Below are 27,970 nucleotides of genomic sequence, written 5' to 3' on the forward strand. Positions count from 1 at the left end.
TCGTTTTACCAACATAGAACAGGGGACAGGAGCACCCCAAAAGATAGACAACCCCCACAGAGTTACAATTTGAAAAACAAACAAAACAACATAAAAATAGTATAGTTTTTACCTGTATTAGCTGAAAATGTTTTGCTTTTAAGCATGTAGGGACATTAGACACAATGTCCATAGGTAAAGCTTCCTTTCACTTGTTGCTTATTTAACCAGTTCGTAGCTGGTACAAATCTACTTTTAACTAACTTATCTTTAAGATTAGGAGATTTTTTTGCGGTCAATAATGGTCTATTCCCCACTTTATCTGCAATTTTGTCATCCAAGGTTAATATATGCCAATTTTGAGATAGAATATTTCTAATACTTGGCCATTGGCAATTAAAAGTAGTAATAAATCTGATACTGTTATCAGACTTAGTTTCTTTTTGAGTATATAGGAGGTCATGACGATTTAATTTGCGTACTTTATTTAAGGTTCTTTTAACAAAATTATGAGAATAGCCTCTTTCAATAAAGCGTTTACACATTTTTTCAGCATGAGGGTTAAATTTATTATTCGAGGAACAATTCCTTTTTAATCTTAGCAGTTGGCCATATGGGATGCCTTTTTTAAAGGGCTCTGGATGCCCACTTGAGGCTTCTAAAAGATTGTTAGTCGCTGTATCTTTCCGAAAATTTTCAGTTGAGATACGACTACCTTCTTTTTTAATGCAGATATCTAGAAAAGGTAATTCTTTATCACAATAAGCATAAGTGAGAAAAATGTTTCGATCATTTTTATTTAAATCAGAGACAAACTCATGTAGGCAGGCCAGGGGGCCATCCCATAGTATGAAAATGTCATCCACAAACCTAATCCATAGGGAGACATGGGAGTCGAAAGCTTCACTAAATTGTTCAAAAACATCCAACTCCCATGCTCCCAAGTGGAGACATGCATAAGTTGGTGCACATACTGCACCCATGACTGTCCCCCTGACCTGCCTATATATAGAGTTATCAAACTGGAATACATTATTTTCAAGGATGAAATGAAGGAGTTTTATGACAAAGGCTGTATGTCTGTTACTGCCTGGTCCCCTGGTTTTTAGAAAATGTTCACATGCTCTAATTCCTTTCTCGTGAGTTATAGACGAGTAAAGTCTCTCTACATCTAGAGAGAGTAGGATAGTGCTAGAAGGAACAGTTAGGTCATCAAGTTTTCTCAAAAGATCTGGAGTGTCTTTAACATAGGAGGGGAGGGACAGAAGGTAAGGTCTTAGAAAGAAATCAACATATTGTCCAATGTGTTCACTAATGCCGTCAATCCCAGACACGATCGGTCTTCCTGGAGGATGTGTTCTACTCTTATGGATTTTAGGGATAATAAAAAGGTCGGCTTGACCGGACACATTGGATTCATAAATTTGAACTCATTAGGAGAGAGTAGACCTTCCATCTTTGCTTCCTGTAGAATTCTACTTAGTTTTAGCTTCATTTGATTAATAGGATTCCTAGGAAGTTTCTCATATTGCAATTTGTTAAATAATTGTCTTTTTACCTCATTTAAATAGAAAGACTCATCTAATAGAACTAAGTTTCCGCCCTTATCTGCTGGCTTATAAATGACCCCTTTTGCTGTATTAAGCTCCTTTAATGCTTGTCTCTGTTTAGCTGTTAAATTATCTGCCCAGATCTAATCGTCTGGCAATTTGCGAATTTGTTTTTCCACAGCTTTTACAAAAAGTGACACTGCAGGGACTTGTGCTATAGAGGGCATAAATGTAGATTTCAATTTAAAATTAGTTCTAAAGGTAGGATTTAGTCCAGCATTAGCCTCACTATCTTCATTTTCTAATAAGAATGATGTTAATATCTTTAGTGTTTCCTCATCCTTTTGTTGCTCTGAATGCTGAGCCATAGTATAATGTAACACTATTTTTCTGGCAAAAAGGTGAAGGTCCTTAATTAAGTCAAACTTATTTAATTTACTTGTGGGGCAAAATGACAGACCTTTCTTCAATACCTCAATATGAGTCAAATTTAACCTAAACGAGGAAAGATTTATTATCTGCAATTCATCTGTGACTATATTTGGGACTAATAGCCCTGATAGGGTCTTCTGCGTGGTCTCCCTCTGCTCCTGTAACCTTGTCTCATATTCTCTCCTCTCCCTCTCTGATTGCGTTGGTGGTATCTCTGTTCTACTAGGTTCAAATTTCTGTTCTCTCCACCTCTTCCTCCCACCCCTCCTCCTCCTCCTCCTTGATCCATACCTTGTGACCCAGACGTTCCATCGTTTTTTGACACCCTTTCAAAATCAGTTTCAATATCAGACATGTCAGTGCCTGAGTCATATGATCATCTATCAAACTTGTAAACATAGACCTTTTTATTCAAATAATCTTCTTGGTCACGATGTAACTTTCTACACTTCCTCATCTTAATTTCTGCTTGTAACTTAGAAATGTGAGTTTTTGTTTCTTCATTCAATTTATTAAAATTAGGGTCATTATCAAATTTATTTACCACCTCCAAAGCCTTCTCAACATCATCTTTCAGTTTTTCTAATCTCTTATCATTTCTTTTAATTAGCATCTAATTTCAGAGGCTTGGCATGAGCAGCTAATTGTATTGGTTTAAAATAGAAACCACTCCTCCAATGGTGTAGCAATATAAGCCCGCAAGTTGATGTGATTGACAGTCCTGACGAGGCCCCTGTTTCGCTCAGCATTATGGGGCGAAATGCGCGTTGACTCTTCTAAAGCAGCTAGTAAGATACCTGTAGTACAAGCAGCTGGTCTGATCTGCCCGGGAAATTCAAACTGAAGAAGCAAGCCTGGTTCTTGCGGTACTCAAGCGGTTATATCAAGTCGCCTGGATATGGTTTACGCACAGAGGCGGAGAGCTCACCTGCATAGTCCGTGTCCCTAACGAGCAAGGAGATACGTTTGGCTGTCGGCATAGGTGAGATAAGGATGCCTGAGGCTCATGTCCCGGTCCATAACTTATCAGCCCTGTGATTTTGTTTCTCGGATGCCGCTGCAGTGTCTACAAACAGGTCTGCTCTATTACTTCTAGTTTGCACCACTGAGATATGGTCAATTTGCTATCAATCTGCACAGTCTTCAAGCTTTCACCTCGGTTAACATATATTGTTATGAATATGATTGCAGGATTGTCCATGCCTAATCTGTTGGATTACAAAATTGGTTTATATTGCAACTAATTGAGGCACCTGATCTCTTAATTTCGGGACTAACACTGTTTGTTCAAAGGACATTTTACTTTCTTTATCATGGAGTAATCTATGTAAATGCCAGTCCAGTTTGACATCTTATTATGTTTTGCCCTTCCAACTTTTGTTTGCTGCATGTGTTTTCAATATGTTTGCGATGATGTTTGATATGTTTGATATGCATAACTAAAACCCACTGCAGTGGTGCTTATTAGATTTAATGAGAAATTTTTAAGCTGCTATATTTGTTTTAGCAATTCTGCAATAAACTATCTGCATATGATTGAATCTTTGCATGTACGGTTCATTTTTGGATTTGACATTATCCCGCAGTCATATATATCTAAGATATTAGATTAAATGGGTTATATTTTGAGTGCTGAAATCCCCTACTGTAGTTATGGTATCTCATATAGCTCTACCATGCTTTCTTCTCTATAGTGTCTGGAATTAAATATATATATATATATATATATACATACATACTGTTTTGCCGGTGGTGTTGTGTGCGGCTGCTAGTCGCCGTTGTGAGTTGTTCATCTGTCTTGATGAAGGCTTCTGTGTAAGCCGAAACGTCGACCTATCCTTATGACTTTCTAACGTTGTTGTTATAAACAATAAACTAACTTTGATGCATATAAATCCTGAGAGTGCCCTCCCTTTCCTAGCTCTTATATACATACATATAGATATGTAGGTATAGATATATATTTTAATAAAAAATATCAGATATTTATAGAAATATCTATTTAAAAATAAAAAAAATGTTTTTGTCTGTGTGAAGAACATAGGAATGAGAAGTATTACTAAAGCCCATTCAGCTTTAGCACAGTGTCGGGTTAGTGCGTAAATGATAACTAATAATGCTTCTTTAGCGCATGAAAAATCAGTTAGGATGAGTGTGGCACTATGCTAATAATATGGGGCCAAAGAGACCGGTACAGTGACCGGGTGCTACTCCTCTAGAGGAAATACTTGATAGGAAGGACGTCTCACCATATGGAGTGACAGAGAAGAGATTACAAATGCACAATCAGCTCCCGTAAGGTACAGGGGATATTAAAACTTAACCTTTTATTTATTATTTTAAAAAAATGGTAGATACCTCGGTTCTAAGAACCTACATGCAAATTAACACCAAAAAACACAGTGAAAGACCTTTGCTGGTTAAAAAAGATTAACTGTAACTTACAGTAATACCCCCGATATTCCTGACCGATAACAGGTCACGTCAGCATCAGTTGGGGGTATGCGATTCGACAGGTTTGGCAGAAAATAAAAAGAAAAAATGAACTGCTACGCATTTCAGCCCATATACGGGCCTTTGTCAAGTATATTTGGTCAAGAAAAAGTTGGAAAATAACTGTAGCCGAAGCTATTTAAAAATGGAAGCAACCAATCAGAATGTAGCATACATTCCCACCCTCTTCCCTATTGGTCCGGTCACGTACTACCTGAATGAGGACTGAAAGCTTTCAGGTTTTCTATTGGCTGGCTATAGTTTCCATTCTTACCTTTGTCATGTGACTATTATTAACCAATCCCAGTATCACCTACTCAAACACTTTATCCTTATAGCGAAAATCTAGTAGTGTGTGTGTTATAAGGCTACCTGATTGAGGACTAATAAAACATAGACAAGTCCAGTCACATGACTGTTTTTTAACCAATTACGTCAGAACCTACTCCTCCATTGTAACCTTATGAGCGAATGTGTAAAAAGATAAATATCCAAAGTTAATCTATTTGGATAAGTTATTGGTATTACGGACGCATCAACGATGTGTTTCAAAAGCCTGGATTTTCAGATTAGTTCAATAAACATATTAAACCCAGTGCACAAATCAGCGTCTTCTACACAACTTACTTATATCATAGAACATACTTTATAAGTATACCCAATAATTATTATTATCATTAATTCCATTAGGGGAGACACAATTCATAAGGAATAGCCACTTGGTTTCTTTTTGTTATTAGTTATGCCAAGTGGGAATGGATTTTTAGTGCATGCCCATATATATATATTTTAAATAAAAAAGATCCTTGACTTAGCGCGTCTTCAGGTTAGCTCACTTTCAGGTTAGCACTAGAGTGACATTAGTTTAAATGATTTTTTTTAGCACAGCCCCATAACATTCTAATATGTGAGGGATTTAGCGCACCAGTGCTATCTAATATTCAGATGTTAGCGTGCCCTGGGATTTCTTTGAACTTGTGATACGAGCACAATGAGCGGTGTTAGAGTACAATAGAACTAATATTTTCATGCTTCACTTGTAATCTAGTCCTTTTTTTTTCTAAAATATTTGAATACATTTTGGATTTTGCTTTACAAATCTTCCCTACTTAAATTTGACTATTTTTGTTTAAAAGAGAAGATCTATGTAGCATTTACAATATTTGGATTTGGATTTTGAACAAATATAAAAAATTATTAATGTTGCTGCATTCTTTGTATTTCTTTCAAAATACTAAACAAGGGCCCCTTCTATGAACAAACAAGCAAATTAATGCCATTAAATCTATTACTCCACATTTGGGAAGGCTTTTTGCAGGGGGAAAAAGTTAAAAAGTTCACATTAACACTATTTGATAGTTTTGTGCATTTGTTACATCAGAAAACGAATATCCGAACAAATGCACTATATCATTTAAAGAAAATTAAGAAATATTGATAAAATTTGTCAGTATTCATTAGTTTCCTTTTAATTAGCTTTAGGGGTTAAAGTACTTACCTATAGCACACTTGAGAGCCGCACTAATCCTGACCCTTCATCATAGAGCCCCGGGCCTTTCAATGAAGAATACTAACAGAACAAAGCAAATTCGATGATATCAATTAATTAATTTTGACTAGACTGTCCCTTTAAGTTTAAAGGGACAACAATTTCTCTATTAATGTTGTTAGAATTCACAACCTTAGGTAAGAATTTAAATGAAGTCCGCAAAACTGCCTTATCCTGATGGAAAATCAGAAATGGAGATTCACAAGAAAGAGCAGATAATTCAGAAACTCTTCTAGCAGAAGAGATGGCCAAAAGGAACAACACTTTCCAAGAAAGTAGTTCAATGTCCAAAAAATGCATAGGCTCAAAAGGAGGAGCCTGTAAGGCCTTAAAAATCAAATTAAGACTCCAAGGAGGAGAGATTGATTTAATGACAGGCTTGATATGGACCAAACCTGTACAAAACAGTGAATATCAGGAAGTTTAGCAATCTTTCCGTGAAATAAAACAGAAAGAGCATCCTGAAGAAACTGTAAAATTCTATGAATTCTAAAAGAATGCCAGGAAAATTTATGATAAGAACACCATGAAATATGTCTTCCAAACTCGATAATAAATCTTCCTAGAAACAGATTTACGAGCCTGTAACATAGTATTAATCACTGAGTCAGAGAATCCTCTATAACTAAGCACTAGGCGTTCAATTTCCATACCCTCAAATTTAATGATTTGAGATCCTGATGGAAAAACAGACCTTGAGACAGAAGGTCTAGCCTTAATGGAAGTGGCCAGGGTTGGCAACTGGACATCCGGACAAGATCCGCATACCAAAACCTGTGAGGTCATGCTGGAGCTACCAGCAACACAAACAATTGTTCCATGATGATTTTGGAGATCACTTTTGGAAGAAGAACTAGAGGTGGGAAGATATAAGCAGGTTGGTACCACCAAGGAACTGCTAACGCATCCACTGCTTCTGCCTGAGGATCCCTGGATCTGGACAGGTACCTGGGAAGTTTCTTATTTAGATGCGAAGCCATCAGATCTATTTCTGGAAGACCCCACATCTGAACAATCTGAGAAAACACATCTAGATGGAGCGACCACTCCCCCAGATGTAAAGTCTGACGGCTGAGATAATCCACTTCCCAATTGTCTATACCTGGGATATGAACCACAGAAATTAGACAGGAGCTTAATTCCGTCCAAGCAAGTATCCAAAATACATCTTTCATGGCTTGGGGACTGCAAGTCTCACCCTGATGATTGACATATACCACAGTTGTGATATTGTCTGTCTGAAAACAAATGAACGATTCTCTCTTCAACATACCTTTTATTAGTGGCAGCGATGTCGGGAGTGGCAGATTTGGGGTTAATAAGTTTTAAATAGTGTTTGCAATGCGGGAGGGCCTCGGTTTAGGGGTTAATAGGTAGTTTATGGGTGCTAGTATAGTTTGTAACATTTTAATTATGAGGGTTTTTTTTAATTTTTGTTGCGCAAAACTCATAACTACTGTTTTCAGATAGCGGAATGGATCGTGTCGGTATAGGCTGGAACGCAAGCATTTTAGCATCACCGCACAACCTGTAATACCGGCGCAAAGGACATCCCACGCAAAAACATCATTTTTTTTGAGTGTGGGATTGACGTTACAAGCTAAAATGCTTGCGGTACAGCTATACCGACAAGACTCGTAATGGCTGCATTACTGTTTTTACGCTGAAATGGCCATTTTTTTCAGCGTTAAAACTGTAACGCAAAACTCGTAATCTAGGTGTATGTTAATTGCTCTTTTCTTTTTTCTTTTGATTCATATATTTTTTATAGCTACAATAATATATGTCCATACATATTTGGCTCCATAATGAAATACCAGACAGTTATTAGTCTATTGCACATAAGAGATCTTCCAACTGAGGTATTAATTTACCATTGAGATTATTTCAATGTTATCACTACAAGTGACAAACACAGCAATAACAATCCTGTATTACACACCTATTTCAATTAGATTACCCTGATAATTGAACCATTATATTCACTACGTTAAGTACCTATGTGTGTTTTTAACATATTTTCCTAATTTTACTTTACCCCAATAAAAGTTAAAGGGACACTCAGGTTAAATTAAATTTTCATGATTCAGATACAGTATGTAATTTTAAACAACTTTCCAATTTACTTTCATTAAAAAAAATGTGCACAGTCTTTTATATTAACAATTTTTGAGTCACCAGATCCTACTGAGCATGTGCAAGAATTCACAGACTATACATATATGCATTTGTGATTGGCTGATTGCTGTCACATGGTACAGGGAGAGTGGAAATATACATAACTTTGAAATTTGTTATAAAAAAATTTACTACTCAGTTGAAGTTCAGGCTAAGTGCTATTGCATTGTCTTGTTATCTTGCATTTGTTGATTATGCAAATCTAATGTGTTGACTGGTCCTTTAAATTTTATGAATACTTTTGTGCTATTTGCCATTTTTAATTTTCAAACGTGATGTTAGTGTTAAGTTACCTATAGATACATATTTTGTTTTTGTGTCCCCTGAGTGTATTTTTGGAGAGGTAATCTCACTACCTCTCTTCTCAGATTGTGTTCATTGAATCAATACACAGCACCTAGACCCAGCCTGAATCAGTGGCTCTATTAGGGATTGGGGTTCAATATACCTAATGAGTGCCATTGGTTATCTCTATTGTCTAGTTATTAGAGGTTGTAAGGGAAATTGTAGAAACATTTTTAACACGCACAGGAAAGATTTTAAATCATAAAAATGTAACTTTATTTTGTTTTCATTTTAAACTGAAATCATAAATTTCATGTTGCATACTGCAGTATTAAACCTCATTGGTGGATGTAAACAAGTGATAATCTTGTTTTGGTGGACAGGGACAAACCTTCATAAATCTTTTTTTATTTTTTCAACTCAAACTTTTAAAATGTCCTCTATCATGTGGCAGAAAGATGTAAATATGAAATGCACTATAATTAAAAAAAAAAAAAAAGCACTAAATTGCACGCTGCGTAATCCAAAATATTCATGTTATCTGTGAATTTTTTTTAGGCACATCAATGACGTTTCCATCTTTTGCAAATAATTTTGTTATCAAAAAACTTTTGTTAATGCCAGAGTTTAAGCTCCTACTCAAACCTACAAAAACAGAAAATTTACTTTCTTGGACTGGTAGTCACTAGAAATCTTGAATATTTGATGGAAACTAGATTTATGGTTTTTTGGGGGGGTTAATATATATTTAGATACTACCACAAGGTGGTTTTTTTAAATAAAGCAAAAGCATTAACAACTGTAGCAATGTTAAAGGGACAGTCAAGTCCAAAAAAACCTTTCATGTTTCAAATAGGGCATGTAATTTTAAACAACTTTCCAATTTACTTTTATCACCAATTTTGCTTTGTTCACCACTAGAGGGCATTAGTTCACATGTTTCATATAGATAACATTGAAAAATGTTATGAAATAAGGGGGCAGTCTGGATGAGGCTTAGATACAAGGTAATTACAGAGGTAAAACGTGTATAATTATGACTGTGTTGGTTATGCAAAACTGGGGAATTGATAATTAAGGGATTATCTAGCTTTTAAAACAACAAAAATTCTGGTGTTGACTGTCCCTTTAATGAAATATGTCACAGAGATATTATATCATGGGAATAGATTAATACAAGTGAAACAATGTTATGGGTTATTTTGGAAAGCTATATACTTCATAAGTCCTAATTTTATGCATTAAAAAAAATAAAACTGTAGATTAATTTCACTTGATTTTTTGATTTGATGGAAGATTAACAAATCTTATCATTAAAGGTTTTGGTTAAATGGAATTTATTTATCTGTCTGTGAGTTTTGTAGATTGTATATTGATTTAAAAAAATGTCTGTTTAGGGTGATGTAAACTTCAAATGTTGTTTTGGTACTGAAGGAATTGTCAACAATGGGCTGGAGTAGGGTTTTTTTTTATCTATTAAATTATTTAAGGAGTCAAGATACATTCTGATACCATTTGCCACAATTTAGCAGACTGACTGCTCCTGTCCTTAGTTTATCATTTTAGTCAGTCTTGTTAATGATACAGAACACCTCCAATTAATGTAAATTTAATTGATGTAAACTCATATTAAAATTTAATTCAAGGTAACTAAAGCTATATTGCCACTGGTAACAGTATATCTATTTTTACATTCTGAGATGAGCCTTCCAACTAGAAGAAATCCTAGCATACCAGAGAGTTAAACAAAATTAACAAATGTTGAATTCAAAGAAGCACATTCAATTATACATCTGTTTTCTTTACACAGAATGGTGCTGCTTATTTAGCAGAATAGATTGCTTCATATGAAAGCATTGACAGAAAAGTACTTTTTCTCATTCCCATGGGTATTCCCCAGTGCTTAAATCAAACAGTGTTAATTGTGCTATAACAGTATAAAATCAGTACCATGAATTTGTTTGAGAACTCTTTTCTCTTTTCTAAAATATTTAACATTTAGAGATATTTATAAAGGCAATCTCTAAAGGTAAAATATGAAAGTCTGATAAAATATACTGCATGACATCATCAATGGCATTACTGATGTCATCCTACATGACATTGTTAATGATAAAAATCACCAGTGACCTTACCTGTGTATGTAGCACAGCAATGGAAAAGCTGGGCAGCATTTTTAAATATGTATGTATATGAATATATACATATATATTTACATGTTAATATACACATATTAACACATAAATATATATATGTATATATGCATATACATATATATTTACATTGCGGTCTATGGGAACACACGGTTTCCATAGACCGCAATGTAAAGGCACTTTTCAGTGTAGTTTTTTTTTCTAACACCCGACTCCCACCAACTTTAGAACCCCAAACTGCCTAGTGCAGTTGTTTTTTTATACAAAAAAAGGTTATTTTTATTTGAGGGCATTTAGGGCACTTTTAGAAAATTAACCAGAGATTGGATCTCTGGTTAATTTTCTGATCACTAATTGCTACCACAAGCACTTATAATGTCTGGTTAATCATTGCTCTCCCGCAAACAGGCATTGTTTTGAGGGTTCACATCTGGATGAGAGTACTCAAGACACATGCACAATCCTGACCCTATCTCTGTATGCTCACATGGGAAGGAGCTGAGTTTAAACAAAGGAGACTGTGAGAAAGAGGCATGTTAATTAAAAATAAATTGGCTTTTTTTATAAATGATAGGCACTATCTAATTTATGAAAGTTTCCTTTTGACTTATCCTTTATCTTTTGACTCCCATATAACTTGAACAAGCTTCTATACAAATAGTAATTGGGTACACTTACATGTCATCCTGCCAATGTCACACTAAAAGTTTGCAGTGTTACAAAAGATTTATTTAGGGCTAGATTACAAGTGGTGTGCAAACTGTTGCGCGCAAGCGAGAAGGGCTTTACCATGGCTGTTTATGCACATCAGGTTTTTCGCTCATATTACAAGTTGAAAGTAAACGTGATCACTTGAGCGCAATTGAAGTTAACGTGCGTCGAGTTAGTGGATTCTCAGAGTTATGGTTAACTGTTTCGCAAAACAAAAAAATGTCACAAAACACTTCAAAAATACATTACAAAGTACAGTTACACTCATAATAACACCATCTAAATAATAAGGGCTCAAATATATGAAGTCTCAGGTGTAAGAAAAAAATGCAGGTAAAGGACTTTAACATAGAGATACATACGTATACATATCTAAAGATGTATATTCATGTATAGATATATGTCAATATATGTATGCATATGTATTTATATGTGTATATATGTATTTATATGTGTATATATGTATTTATATGTGTATATATGTATTTATATGTGTATATATGTATTTATATGTGTGCATATGTATTTATATGTGTATATATGTATTTATATGTGTATATATGTATTTATATGTGTGCATATGTATTTATATGTGTATACATGTATTTATATGTGTATATATGTATTTACAGACATATATACACATATAAATACAAATGTACACATTTATAGACACATTGGAGCCCTTTGCAGTTAAGTTGATGAAAACTTGAAAAATCATATTTAATGCAATATTCATATTTAATAAAGGATTTAACTATGTGTTTAATGTAAATATTTCACATTCCAATGTTATGCACATAAGGGAATATGTTCTAAGTATACTTAAATAGATATTCTTCGTGAACAACATTAGAATATGAAATATTTATATTTTCATGTCGGGTTAGCACACTTGAGAATATGAGATCTGGTTTACGCGCGAGTATGGTGTTAGATTTTTTGCTCCAATGACTTCTATTGGGGAATAGGTTATCACATGCGCAATATTCTAAGTTCAGTTTTTTTACTCGCGTCGGGTTATCGCACGAGCAAAAACAATTTACTTTCAAATTGTAATACGAGCGCAAACTGACGTGCGCAAAAAAGCTTACTTCTAGCGTAGTTAACGATCATGCAAAAGTGTTACAGAACGCTTCTCTTGTAATCTTGCCCTTAGTATTTAGAATAATGTGACTAAACATCAGCAAGGAGAGAAATCCCGTAAAATGTGTGGGGGGTTTTAGCATTATATTGTAACATATGTGTCTCTCCTTCACACACAAAACGTTCTTGAAGTACATTGTACAACATTCACTGCAAACTTTATTCTTTTCTATATTCTCATTCTAGGTGGGAGGAACTATGTACAATACAGGAAGACATGTGTCACTAAGGCTTGATAAGGAACATTTAGTAAACATTTCAGGTGGTCCGCTCACGTATAGCCATCGTTTAGAAGAGATCAGGTTACATTTTGGGAGTGAAGATGATCGAGGATCTGAACATCTTCTCAATGGCCAAGCTTTTTCCGGGGAGGTGAGTCTTTATATGTTTTTAGCTTTATCCATTTTACTTATTTAAACCCAAAGTCAGAAAAAGAGCCTGTAAAATCCAGTGACATAGCATGTTGAAACCATAAACACAATAGCTATTATAAGTTGAATAAACTAAAATGAAAAGTATCATTCACTGAGCTGTATATGTAGACACCAGTTTTTAATATGACCACATTGTATTTTTAGCATTTATATTGCAACTAGAGCATACTTTTGTAAGGGAATATTATAATCAAAATTAAGAATTTTTCCACATGCTCTATGAACCTGCATTTTTTTTACTTGCTCCTGTTCAGGGGTCAGGTGGCAACACATTTCACCGCTGGCTCTCTGAGGATGCACAATCTGCCAGTTCATGCTCATATGGGCAGTGCTTAATATGTTGCAGTTACAATAAAAGCTTTAAAAAAAAACAGTGGCTATTCTGTGGGGTTCCATGTGTGCTAGATACCCCTAGTGACTGATAAAGCATATAGTTAAATGGTGGCACAGTGGGAATTTAAATATAAAAATAGGTATAAGTCATAAAAAGGATGACCCACACCCCACCAGTTCCACCCTTTAGCCTTGATGTGTGGCTTTGTTTGAGACCTTTTTCACAAAACCCATATTTTAAGATCTAGAATTACCCTTGACTGAAACAGTGATCACTTTTAATAGAATCATTTGCTGATATGTATATTGCAAAATGCCTCTAATCAAAATTGAAATGCACTTGGGTGTATTTTGACTATGTCCTGTTCCAGGGGAGAGTAGATTAATCAGGGAAAGGGAATGCTGAGAAAGTGCAGGTGTATATAGGGGATTTATGCACTTGGGAGGTAAAAATGAGACGTTCTGTAGAAAATAATGGGTATACATCAGAAGATGCTAAGGATTAAATATATTTTTGGAAATATTTTTTTTCCATTATTATTATTAAGAATTGATACACAAGAGGTGCTTGCATAACTGGGTTGTTATGTCATTCCAAATTTCATATTTTAGATTAATTTAGTCTCATAGCTGCTTTCCAAAGTATTTCAAACTTCTCTGACAGCAAAGCAGTTTTTCTTTGTTTATCCCTATCTCCTACCTTAAAGTTAGCGTCATACCCAATCCTAAATGCTAAGCTAAATGACACAATAACCAGAGCCTTAACCTACCCCAATCATTATCATAACCCCTAATCCTAACAAACACCCCTAAACCTTATTTTAACACTAATCCTTAATCCTAACATCAAACATAACAGATTTTAAATGTGTCAGTACAATTCTTGGTTTCATCACTCCAGTTACGTAAGAGTCTTTCTCCATGTGATTCACTCATTTCTGCCGCCGTTGTTCAGTACAAACGATGCCACATGTCCTGATTATTCAGTTATCCATTTCTTTGGTACACAATATTTTGACACCTTTTTTGACGCAATTTAAAGCAATGCTGCATCCCTTCTTGTGCCATTTTATTCTGATTGATTCTGCTGTTACTGAACTTTGTTTGTTTTTTGTCTTTGACTTCTGGCTTATTTTGTCTGTACTGCCTCAGTATTGCTGAACCCTGCTTCTTTTTTACCCATTTGTCTGAATGATCCACATTTATTGAACTGACCTGGTCTCTGCCGTGTTCTATAGAGCTATTATATAGACCAGTGGTCGCCAACCAGTGGTCCCTGGACCACTGGTGGTCCACGAGAAGATGTTGATGGTCCTTGACACCATCAAGCAGGAATTAATTTCCTTTGATGATTACACCCCGGTTGTGCCGCAACTCCCTACAGTGCCTGGTTGGACAACAGTGAAAACCGACGAAGGAAGAGTTAAAAATACAATCTAGCTACGGAAGTTGCGCAGTACTATGCAACGTGCGTATGGAGATTGTATTTTAACTCTTCCTCTGTCGGTTTTCACTGTTGTCCAACCAGGCACTGTAGGGAGTTGCGGCGCGTGACCGGGGTGACAGGTCCTTGAAATAGTGGAATTAAAATAAAAAAAATAAAATCTTTAAAAAAAGTTCTCTCTCATATTTTATTTATTTTCTTCCCTTTACCTGTCTCTTTGTAGTAATTTTTATTACTCCCCTCCATCTTCTTTTTTTTTTATTAAATATTAATTATTTTTCATTCTAATAATTTTCCCACACGCAAAGTAATTCCACCTGAATTATAATAATTGCCATCCACCAGTATTATAGTAATTGCCAGTAACATCAGTCATGGTTAGCTCACAACCATATTGAGAGCTTTCTGATATGAACTTAATTTATGACTCCAATGTCTGTCCATGATCATAATTAGTTTTGAATAATTCCTAACTGGGGAGGTAACTTGGAAGTCTTGTGGTCCTTTTAAACATAATTATTTTTTTCCCACTTTCTGCCTTTCTGTTTCCAGCTCAAAAGTGGGCACTCACCCTTCATCTGTCATTTGGAAGTATTCTCTCAGTTCTGTCATTCACTTAGTTAATTCCAAAAAAATAATTCTTAAAAATGTGTAAATATATACATAATGTAAATTTAGCTATGGTTATACTAGTTATGTACAGTATGTGTGTGTATATATATATATATATATATATACTGTGTTTATTTTTATTTATATATATATATATATATATATATATATATACATTATAGAGTTTTGTACCTTTCTTAAAAAATGAATGTTAGTGGTCCACGGGATTCACTAATTGTGAGTTTAGTGGTCCCTGAGGTCTGAAAGGTTGGTGACCCCTGATCTAAAGAGCACTGCAAGCATTTCCAAGCCTACAGAAAAAAATTTGTAAGAACAGAAAATTGTAACAACAATAAAAATGAAATATCTGTACCCTCAAAGCATTATTCAGTGTCAAAACTATTCAATAATAATCAGTAAGGTGGGTAATGTGCAAGACCAATGACTAGATTGGTATAAAATATTGAATAATCATGGCAACGTGTTTTTAGTATCTCAGATAGTATAGGGTTTAACTTACTACTAAAGTAAAATTAGAACTAGAGAAAGCCAATATCAATGAATTTAAATCGTAGAAAGGCAGGTTTACTCTCTATCTGTCTGGTACCAGGTTAAAGGGATACTGACCCCAATATATATATTTTTTTATGATTTGGATAGAGCATGTAATTTTAAGCAACTTTCTAATCTACTCCTATTATCAATTTTTCCTTGGTTCTCTTGGTATCTCTATTTGAAAAAGCAGGAATAAAAGCTTAGGAGCCGGCCCATTTTTGGTCTAGGCTACATTTATCCACCAATCAGCAAGCGCTACCCAGGTGCTGAACCTAAAATGGGTTGGCTCCTAACCTTTCATCCCTGCTTTTCAAATAATGATACCAAGAGAACAAGAAAAATTGATAGTAGGAATAAATTAGAAAGTTGCTTATCAATGTATGCTCTAGTCTAGCCAAATCATAAAATAAAAAAAATGGGTTTAGTATCCCTTATGTGTGCAGGAAATGGAACCACTATACCTGATTTTTCATTGTTGCTTCTGAAAAGCATAAAAGTGGAACAAATTTGTTATTGGGTTTTTTTTCTACATAACATAAAATTCATGTTTGCTGTTTTTTCCATAGGCCCAGCTACTACACTATAATCATGAATTGTATACAAATATAACAGAAGCAGCTAAAAGTCCAAATGGGCTTGTTGTAATTTCCATATTTATAAAGGTAAGTATATTTTCTTATTGTATATTTAGTATGTTTCCTAGGTGTGTTTGGCTACAAATAAATAACTGTATTACATGTTTTATTTCTAAAGAGAAAGGGTTGGCTTCTGCACTAAAATGGTTTCTTGTACATGAATAAGAGTAAAAAGTCAACATTTTGGTCCGGCCTGGATTTATAGCCCCGGTGCCTGTAGGCACCAAAGTCTAAAGTGCCCCCAGGGCCGGATTTACCATTAGGCAGAGTAGGCATGTGTCTACAGGCTCCTTCCATAGAGGGGTGCCTGTCTCTCTGCGCCATATGCCTTTTCTGCACACCTCTGCCTCTCTGCCCTCACTCACCATTGTAGATAATAACTTTGCCCTAAACCAAGATGGCCACCTTGCTGGCCGGTCTGGTCCATTTCTCAAGTGAATGCGGACAGAGCAGCCAAGGCGGCCTGACAGTAAGTGTGTGGGGGTTGGTTCTTTTATGGGGAGTGACAATGAGTGACTACTTGTGCGCTATCACAGAGCGCTTTGAGTGCACAGTGGGCATGTATCAGCTGTAGCAGCAGCGGCTGTCAAAATTAAAATGACAGATTGTACAGTCAAAGGGAAGTCTTTCATATAAGATACCATAGGTATGAATATTATTGCTAAAATGCAAAACGCCAGGGCTGTTGCACAGGATAAACACACTTTTTAAAAAAACAACTGACCCTTGGTTGATTGAGAACATTGCAGGCTTGGTCAGTAAAGTTTCTAAATGAAGCCCCAGTCAATAAAACCTGCACTTTTCTTGTATAAATTATATATAAAAAAATATTGTTCTGATTGGAATCTTATCATACTGGGCAAATAATGTCTGGAGTGTTTTGTTATATATCATGGACTGCCTTTTATGTGGCAAAATTAGCAGCTGCTGTAAAAAAAAATCATAATTCTATAAAGTTTTAGGCTGTATCTATAGGTTCATACATGTGAACCGGGAGCGTGTTGGGGAGCTTTAGATTTTGGTGCCTACAGGCACCTGGGCTATAAATCCGGGCCTGAGAGCCCCCCACACACTCCCGGTTCATATGTATGAACCTATAGATACAGCCTAAGGCCTCTATTTAACAAGGTCTGGCGGACCTGATCCAACAGTGCGGATCAGGTCCGCCAGACCTCGCTGAATACTAAGAGCAATACGCTCTTCGTATTCAGCATTGCACCAGCAGCTCACAAGAGCTGCTGGTGCAACGCCGCCCCCTGCAGTCTCGCGGACAATGGGCCGCCAGCAGGGGGGTGTCAATCAACCCAATCGTACTCGAGCAGGTTGATTTCCGGCGATCTCTGTCGCCTGCTCAGAGCGGGCGGACAGGTTATGGAGCAGTGGCCTTTGTGACCGCTGCTTCATAACTGCTGTTTCTGCCGAGTCTGAAGACTCCCCAGAAACACGAGCCCCTATAACTTTATAGAATTTTGATTTTATTTACAGCAGCTGCTGATTTTGCCACATAAAAGGCAATCCATGATATATAACAAAACACTCCAGACAGTATTTGCCCAGTATTTTTTTTCTGGAAGGCGCCTGTAGGCACTTGCCTACTCTGCCTAATGGTAAATCCGGCCCTGATTTTGGTTCCTTGGTGGAACTCTGCAAAGAGTAATGCATTTATATATTAATAGTAATTAAACACAATCAATTTATGTTTTTCTTAAAGGAATATGGGCCATTTAAATAATGGAGGCTTTAACAGATACAGAATCCTACAAATAATAATACTGATAAAATAATTTGTGCTATTGTAGAAACAGCACACTCCATAGTGCTTATCAAGATACCCAACCTGGCCAACCTTAGATACGTCCTACTCATAATCATCCCCGCGCACCTTAAGACCATCATGCAAAAATATGTACCTAACCTTATCCCACTTCTAGCACTAGGAAAAAAAGTTCTTGAATTTTGATTAAAGCCACCATTTTTCACTTTCACACAAACACATCCAAAAAAGTTGCTTTAATTTAACAGATGCCCTTGTTCATCAGGTTACGCCTTTTGGGGGGAAATATCTGAATTAATAGTCTTTTGAAAGATCCCTGACTTTTTCAAGTAATTAAACAACCTTTGTTAAGGAGATTGCTTAGCTCTGATATGAAACCCTCATGGATCTTTAAAAAAAAAATCTGTCAAATTAGATTATTTATTTCTATGAGGTCATTCTCTGCAGAGAAAGAGGTTGAAGATGAAAAATGAGAACTTCTATCAGGATTAAAGCTCCAGTTATGTGGGGGTGCATTACATGGAATGAACAAAAAAGCACTTAATTATAATAGTCTGGTTTCAGGAGCTCAGTAAGCCACCTGGATAGTAAAAATAATGGTAAATATCAACAGATGATGATCCAAACTATCAGAAAAGTGCTGATACATTTACTTGAAGTAATTTTGATGGCTTGTAGACCAGACCAGGAGATAGCTTGGCTGACAAAAAAATTGACAGGATGGAATCTAGGCTATCTGCAGAGCTAACAGTTTTGCTCCCTGAATGTCATACTCTGCCTACTTAATGTACATTTTTTATTCTTGGTACTACAACAATTATGTATCAATGTTTATGCACTATGTAAAATATCTGCAAATTTTCAAGTTTAACTTATTTAAATGTAACTTTTGTTTTAGGTAACAGATTCCTCGAATCCATTCCTAAATCGTATGCTTACCAGAGATACGATAACAAGAATAACATATAAAAGTAAGTTAATCTCATTTCATAGTAAAAGTATACAAAGGTAGCAATGCTGTTCAATGTTTTTTTGTTTTTATTATTTTTTTTTTGGGGGGGGGGGGAATCAGCATAATAATTGCAGACCAAATGTTCTATCGCAAAAGATAGACATTTCAATATATAAATGTTTTGTGGTATAGTGATATACTATATTTCGAGCAATAAAACGAGGTCAAATACTTTGTAAAAATGAATTTATATGAAAGAGTTATACATAAGAGATACATAATATTGGCACCATAAAGGAGAAATTATTTAGGGCAAACAAGTTGTAAATACTCACTTGTGCAAGACATTGATGTCTATGAGAATCAACATTTCAATGTTACATTCCTTAATCGAAAAATTGCAATTGATAAACTGATTTAATGATGGGGAAAAAATTACTTTTTTCCCCATATTCAGGAAAATTTGACATTTACTTAAACAGGAAAAAGAAAGCACAGTGTGTTCCACTCGCTCCACAATACAGACACAGTGCAGAGATAGGAGTTAAAAGTAAAAAACTTTATTGGGTATAATCCATAAAACAAAGAAGTGTTCCTCTTGTGTTAAAAATGCGGTACAAGAAAAGTTTGACCGGTTTCGGTCATTGCGACCGTAGTCATAAACCTAAAAACAGACTGCCACTCTAAGGCTTTTAATCAGACTGGTGTTCTCCTATTGGAGAATCCAGTCACTCCCACATTTTAACTCTTAGCTAACTCTTATTACTTTATTACAGACACCATATTAATTGTGATGATAAAACTATTGATAGAAAAAGGACAAGGAAATAATTCGACTGAATATAGCTAACACAATATAAACAGTACAACTGATCTAATATTTAGTTATCCATTGTTAGCAAAATGTAAATAAACATTGAAATAGAAGTTGTATGAAAAATGGAAAGTAAGGCAATTTAGAGATGCAAAAAACTAACACGTTATTATTCAATCCTAAAGTATCTTTTCTTAAAGTGAACTGTCTCAATAAATGAGTGATTAGATTATCCTAAAAATGAGTATAAGCTTTTAAGATAACAATATCAAAATTAAATGATTTCACCAATATAACAAAATGGTTAAAATATAATTAATATCCAAATAAAGCTATCTCATCCAGTGTGTTAATATTAAATCCTGAGATCACCCAAATGCTCAAAATAATTATAATTATGAAACAGAGGATAAGCAATCGGTATTACATCACTGTTATTGGTACTATCAATTCACATTTAATAACCCAAAAATGGGTGCAATGATAGCAATTAAACCATTAGGCCACTACGCTCTTGATTTAAATTTTATCTCTTCATACAAATCATTGGGGGTATGGGGTCTATCCGGGACACAGGGGGTATGTCTAAAATATATGTTAAGGTAAACACCATGGTACCTAAAATCAATATCGAACAGCAATCCCTGAATTCTGTTATGCCATGAATGTAGCTACCAACTTATACATTGGAAAGAAAAAGAGAATTTTTTTTACCTATTCCAGTAGTTGATGATGTCAAATTCAGAATTGAATCCCACAGGTAGCAGGCTACCCAATTTATGTATCCAGAAAATCTCTTGTCTAGAGAGTATTTGTAACTTATCACCTCCCCTTGGGGGTTTCTGGATCTGTTTGATAGCCTGCCACCTAAAGGAACCAACATCACCATTGTGTGTCTCCAAAAAGTGTCTAGATAGAGCTGACACTGCCCTTTCACCACTGATGTGGGCCAAGTGTTCCTTGACCCTCGTACCCACCTCTCTGGTCGTCCTCCCTACGTACTGCCTATTACAGGAAATACACTCAACTAAGTAGACCACAAACTTACTTTTGCACTTAACGCAACCTCTTGTCTCAAATGTTTCGCCAGTAGTGACTGAAACAAAAGTTTGTATGAACAGATGGTCCACATTGTATTTTTCGTCATTTCCATTTACTTAAACAAACAAATGAAGCCAACACTTGTTATTTTAAATGAACAATTTTGCCAATCACATTAGTATATATGTGAACAATAAATTGTAAAGTCTACTATAATATGACTCAAACTTAGAAATAAGACATTTTTAGTTTTATTCCTAAGTGTGTGTCCCTTCAAAATTAATACTCCCAGTCTTCATAATGCCAGCTAGAGAGAATGTTGCATTGTTGTTTTGACTGAAATAGTGACAGACATACTAGTGCAACGTGAAAATGTTGTAATGCATTACAGCATGTTATTATTTCACTTGTGATATCTTGTAACTGTGTTTAACCCACCCAAATAGATTAAATATATAGTAAAAACCTTCTCTATAGCTACAATCGAAAGCAGCAAGCGTGCATATCGGTCAGTTACAGCAGCAAGCGTGCATATCGGTCAGTTACAGCAGCAAGCGTGCATATCGGTCAGCTGTCAACCCTGAGCAGACGTTAAAGGGACAGTCTACTCCAGAATTGTTATTGTTTAAAAAGATAGATAATCCCTTTATTACCCATTTCCCAGTTTTGCATAACCAACACATACTAATATACTTTTTACCTCTGTAATTACCTGGTTTCTAAGTTCTTTTCATAGACATGGATTTCAGCCAATCAGTGCTGACTCTTAAATAACTCCAGGGTAGTGAGCACAATGTTATCTATATGACACACATGGACTAGCAGTGTCTGTCAAAAACGGTCAAAATGCAATGAAATAAGAGGCAGTCCAACGGCTTAAAAATTAGCATATGAGCCTACCTAGGTTTAGCTTTCCACAAAGAATACAAAGAGAGCAAAGCAAATTTGATAATAAAAGTAAATTGAAAAGTTGTTTTAAATTGCATTCCCTATTGGAATCATAAAAGCTTAATTTTGACTACACTGTCCCTTTAACTATGTGTTTGCACTTTTGCAGGGGTTTAACACATAAGGCCTGATAATTTAAAGCTCTCTGCACTGGAGAGATTGGATGTAAAGGGGAGGTACCTAAATTACAATAAAATTATAAAAAATAAAATCCCCATGTTTGGTTTCTCTCCATGCTGGTGAGTTTTTGTTCCCCAGCCCCATAGATACAGCAACTATTAATGCAATAATAAAATGGTGTAATGGTTGAGAGCATTTTAATATTTCTCTAGTATGCCCCTTTGATGTACGTTCTGCCTCTCTTGTAGAAGAAGCTTTGATGCTACAATTGTAACTATTAGGAATGTGCATTATTTTTGTGATATGACTATTTAACGTGTTTCTTCATGATATGTCTTCAGATGATGCATATTTACTACAGGGGCTTAATATAGAGGAGCTTTATCCTGAGACATCTAGTTTCATTACATATGATGGGTCCATGACAATACCACCGTGCTACGAGACAGCAAGTTGGATTATAATGAACAAGCCCATCTATATCACAAGAATGCAGGTAAGGGGAAAGACTCCCTTAAACCCTTTCTCCTAACCCACATCCTCTGAATATGATCCATAATCTTTGTCTCCCTAAACCTTTATCCTCTTAAAGTGAATGTAAATTTTTGGTTATTAATTGTTACCAACTTGTTCACACACTTATAAATATTCAAACCGCAATAATATTATTTTAAAATAAATAATGTTTATCGTTATTTTGATATCTAAACTTAGCTCCGTGCTATCCATTGAACTCCTCCCAACCATCTTCTTCCTGTTTTTCTCCATGCATCATTTAAATATCTACCGCCCACTCGATGACATCATTTTGAATCGCGTTCACGATTAGGGGTCTCATTTGCGCATGCGTTCACAATTTGGATGACAATACGCGCATGCGTTCAGCAACCAATACGCTGTAAACCTCGGCACCTCGTATCACATTGCGCATGCGTTAATACTCCGTAACAAAGTATAGTATATCGGGTAGTTCGCGCATGCGCAGTAGATTAGCGTGACGTAGGGAACAACTGGCCTGACGCCCCGGGGGTGAGGAAAATATTCCGAAAGAGAAGTGTCAATCATCAAATTTATGTGGGACCATAATGGCGGGCGGAGGAATCGCCGAGAAGAATAGAAAGTAAATTATGAAATATTTCTTTTTAGAATGCGATTTTCACATTTTGATGAATGAAACTCACTTTTATTTTTGAAATGACACACTATGATGCAGAGCGAGTAGGTTGACTTTACATGCACTTTAAACCTAACTCCCTAACCATTTAAACCTAAATTCCTAACCTCCTTAATCTAACTCCCTGAATTCTTAAACCAAAATCCCTAGCCACCTAAATCTAACTCCCTAACCTCTTAAATCTAGATCCCTAACTCCCTAACCTCTTAAACCTAAATCCCTAACCCTAAACCTAACTCCCTAACCTCTTAAACCTAAATCCCTAACCCTAAACCTAACTCCCTAACCTCTTAAACCTAAATCCCTAACCCTACACCTAACTCCCTAACCTCTTAAACCTAAATCCCTAACTCCCTAACCCCCTAACCTCTTAAAGCTAAATCCATAACCACCTAAACCTTATCCACTAACCTCTTAAATCTAAATCCCTAACCTCTTAAACCTAAATCCCTAACCCTAAACCTAAATCCCTAACCCCTAAACCTAACTCCCTAACCTCTTAAACTTAAATCCCTAACCCCTAAACCTAACTCCCTAACCTCTTAAACCTAAATCCCTAACCCCTAAACCTAACTCCCTAACCTCTTAAACCTAAATCCCTAACTCCCTAACTCCCTAACCCCCTAACCTCTTAAAGCTAAATCCATAACCACCTAAACCTAATCCACTAACCTCTTAAATCTAAATCCCTAACCTCTTAAACCTAAATCCATGACCCCTAACCTCTTAAATCTAAATCCCTAACTCCTTAACCCCTTAACCTCTTAAACCTAAATCCCTAACTCCCTAACCTCTTAACTATAAATCCCTAACCCCTTAAAACCCAACCTCCGTCCTAACCTCTTAAAGGGATATGAAATCCCCCAAAAATCCTTTTCGTGATTTAGGTAGAACATACAATTTTAAACAACTTTCCAGTTTACTTCTATTATCAAATTTGCTTCATTCTCTTGGTATCATTTGTTTAAGGTGCAGCAATGCACAACTGGTTTCTAACTGAACACATGTTGAGCCAATGACAATCGGTATATATATATGCAATCACCAATCAGCAGTTAGAACCTAGGTTCTTTTCTGCTCCTGAGCTTTCCTAGATAAACTTTTTAGCAAAGGATAACAAGAGAAGGAAGCAAATTATATACTATAAGTAAATTGTAAAGTTATTTAAAATTTTATGCTCTGTTTAAATCATGAATGGCTAATTACAGTATGACTTTACTGTCCCTTTAAATCTAAATCCCTAACTCCCTAACCTAACTCCATAACCCCCTAAATCTAATTCTCTAACACCCTTATTTTAGTTCCCTTACCTCCTAAAGATAAATCCCTAGCCCCCAAATCTAATTCATTAAGATACTAAATCTAATTCCCTAAATCCAGTTCCCTAATCCACAATTCTAACATTTTCACTCCCTAAACCTAATACACTAATTCCCAACCCTTTAAGATAATTCCATAATCCTAAACCCTTAAACATAATCCTGTTACCCTTATCCCGTTACCTTTTCAGTTTAACCTTTAGCTTTCTAAACCTGCTATCCCTGGTCCCTAAACTTAAAGGGAAGATTTTTCTTTTCTAAAATGTTTTGTAGATGATCCATTTATATAGCCTATCTGGGAGTGTTTTTGTAACAATGCATAGTTTTACTTATTTTTTAACACCATTGTGATGATTTTCAGACTCTTAACCAAGCCCCTAAGTATCAGATGCAGACCCAGGTCTACAGATTCTTGCTGCTATTCTTTGTGTATTCTGTCTTTTCATATGGGGGGGGGGGTATCTGCCCTTTCTGCTTTCTCAGCCCCTTTCATTGGTTGTTCCAGCCTAACCTCATTAACTGTGCTAAACTAAGAGTTTCTATTACATCCAGTTTTATGAAAACTGGTGTACACTGTTCCTTTAAAGGGACATGCAACTCCAAATGTTTTCTTTCATGATTAAGCAACTATTAAATGGAAATTCAAAATTAAATTGTCATAATTCCGATAGAGCTTGTAATTTGTATCTCTGTGTATTCCCATCATTACCAATAGAATAGGTTGGTTGGAGCTCATGGGTCGGTTGGAGCTCATGTGTGGGATGAAGCAGTTTGCACTGGTTATATTGGCCATAGAAAATGACTAGTAATACAGGGCTCCCATCTGTCACACATTTGGTGGAATAGTAATGTTTTCGGGGCTCTGACTGTCCTGAGATCTCTACCACAACTTCCCCTTACTTTTAAATTACCACCTCACTACACTGCCATCCAGCCCATGAAATATTGGCCTGTGGAACACCCTGCTCTGTCCCTGGATGATCCTGACACTGCGCCTGGCCCAACCCTTGCGTCACCTTCAGTCTACCTCAACTCCACCCTAAAGTCCTCCTGACCCAGCCCACATCCTCCTGTTCCTGAATGCTCTCTAGGAAATGTTGTGGGTAATATGATAATAAGAGCTGATTATACTTCCCCCAGAGGGATATGTGAGTTATTGCAGTAACACCTGATTATACTTGGCACACTGGGTCACATTTCTTGAAGATTGACTTTCTGGCCACAGTAGGCAAAATCACATAGATGTCTCTAGCCTCATGGCCTACCCAGATTCAGCTGATTGTTCATCTGTTTCACTAAAGAATAGAGAACTGAGTGGACCTTATGAGAGTTTTGAAGCAGAAGAAACTGGGGAAATCTCGTAGTAAATTTAGAAGAGTCAATCATATGGATTGAAGCAGATAGATTTTATTGATAATTTGTTGACAACATTAGATCTAATTTACATCTTTTTGATTTCAATATTCTGGTCACAGAGAATCAGATACAAATGTGGGATCTGTATAAATTATGGATTTTAATTATTCTGGCCGCAAACGATCAAATATTTTGAACAAGTCTTATTATAATAAGAGATTTTAAATTGCATATATTCCAGCTGATTATTCTGATCTCATATCATCAGATGTGAGGAATATCTTAAAGGGACAGTCTACACCTTAGTCATCTTAGAGTCTTACCTTAGCTTAAGCTGCAAATAGCCTCCTGCATCATTTCTATATCATGCAGCAGGAATGGTGGATTCAAATCTTAGTTGTGTCTTGTGTAAGGAAATGTCTAATTTTAGAGATGATTTTAAGGTGGAAGCAGCAGGCTTTAGCCAAGGACTGAATGTGAGGAGTGAAAGATAAAACTGAGTCAAGTGTGACTCCAAGACATCGGGCATGTGGGGTTGGGGTAATGATGGAGTTATCAACAGTTATAGAGAAAAGGGGGTGGAGATTTTGTAAGAAGGGTGGAAAATAAGGAACTCAGTTTTGGAGAGATTTAGCTTCAGGTAGTGAGAGGACATCCAAGATGAGATATGAGAGAGACAGTTAGTGACACGGGTTAGCAAGGAAGTAGATAGGTCTGGTGTCGTCGGCATACAAATGATATTGAAACCCGTAGGACTTTACTAAGGAACTTAATGATGACATGTAGATTAAGAAGAGAAGGGGACCGAGTAAAGTGCCTTGTGTTACCCCAACAGAAAGTGGCAACGGGGCAGAGGATACCCCAGAGAAGGCTACACTAAAGGTACGGTTAGACAGATAGGAAGAGAACCACGAGAGTGCTGTGTCGCAGATGCCGAAGGATTGGAAGGTCTGGAGTAAAAGAGGGTGGTCAACAGCATCAACTAATGGTGTCAGCTGCTTACTGTGAAAACATAAAAACGTAGTGGGAGCACTGGCTAGTCCCCTTTGTGTGGCCCAAGTGCCTCTAGAGCCCGAGCATCTGTCCAGTTCCCCTTCCTCCTAGAAACAACCTGATTACTTGCATTTAAGTATGTGTTTAACCCTTGCAATGGTCAACTCCTGAGCAGCCCTACTGGGAGCTAGCTGAACATATGTGGACAAATGGCATATGTGTATAGCCACCCATCACCAGCTAGCTCCCAGTAGTGCATTACTGCTCATCGACCTATCTAGGTATTCATTTCCACCAAGAGAATGAAGGGAATGTAATAATAGAAATAAATTAAAAAGTCTCTTAAAGTGGCATGCTCTAACTAAACAATGACATTTTATTCTTCCTTTTCTGTCCTATCACATGATACCGTAAGATGGACCTTACTAACTTAAAAGGACATAAAACCCAACACGTTTCTTTAATATTTCAGATAATACATACAATTTTAAACAACTTTCCAATATATTTCCGTTATCAATTTTTCTTTGTTTTCTTGTTATCCTTTGTTGAAAAGGAGGAAGATACATTTAGGAGTGTGCACGTATCTGCAGCTATTTGGTGATAATGTTAAACATTAACAAGAGCACTGGATGGCAGCATTATGTCCTGTCATGTTGTTCTCCACACATGGGCACGCTACCTATCTAAATATAATTTCAACAAAGAATAACAAGAGAACAAATCAAATTTGATAATACAAGTAAATTGGAAACTTTTTTTAAATTGTATTCTCTGTCTGAATCATGAAAGGACAACAATGCTTCCTTCATTACTTTTTTAGCTGCCACCATTATTCCCATCCATTTTTATGTTATTGCAGACAAATCAGTCTTGTATATATTTACATATTTTAACTCTAACCATGTATATTTCAAGTTGACCATGTGATTTCTAAAAGCTCATATGACCTGTCATTTCAATAAAGAGACTCTTCTTATAATGTGACAT

At 36.0% G+C, this 27,970-nt stretch overlaps 1 protein-coding gene across 1 annotated transcript in view; it reads left to right on the forward strand.

The window, feature by feature from the left end:
* The window catches only part of CA10 (carbonic anhydrase 10), a gene marked incomplete at its 5' end in the record, with an annotated part of 205,775 nt that overhangs the window by 123,276 nt on the left and 54,529 nt on the right, over positions 1 to 27,970 (forward strand). The window contains 4 exons of the mRNA XM_053708336.1: positions 12,663 to 12,848; positions 16,421 to 16,516; positions 19,162 to 19,234; positions 22,480 to 22,634. Of these exons, the coding sequence (XP_053564311.1) occupies positions 12,663 to 12,848; positions 16,421 to 16,516; positions 19,162 to 19,234; positions 22,480 to 22,634 (510 nt within the window). The remainder of the gene's footprint in view (positions 1 to 12,662; positions 12,849 to 16,420; positions 16,517 to 19,161; positions 19,235 to 22,479; positions 22,635 to 27,970) is intronic.

Source organism: Bombina bombina, chromosome 1, assembly GCF_027579735.1.
Source record: "Bombina bombina isolate aBomBom1 chromosome 1, aBomBom1.pri, whole genome shotgun sequence".
Lineage (NCBI taxonomy): Eukaryota > Metazoa > Chordata > Amphibia > Anura > Bombinatoridae > Bombina > Bombina bombina.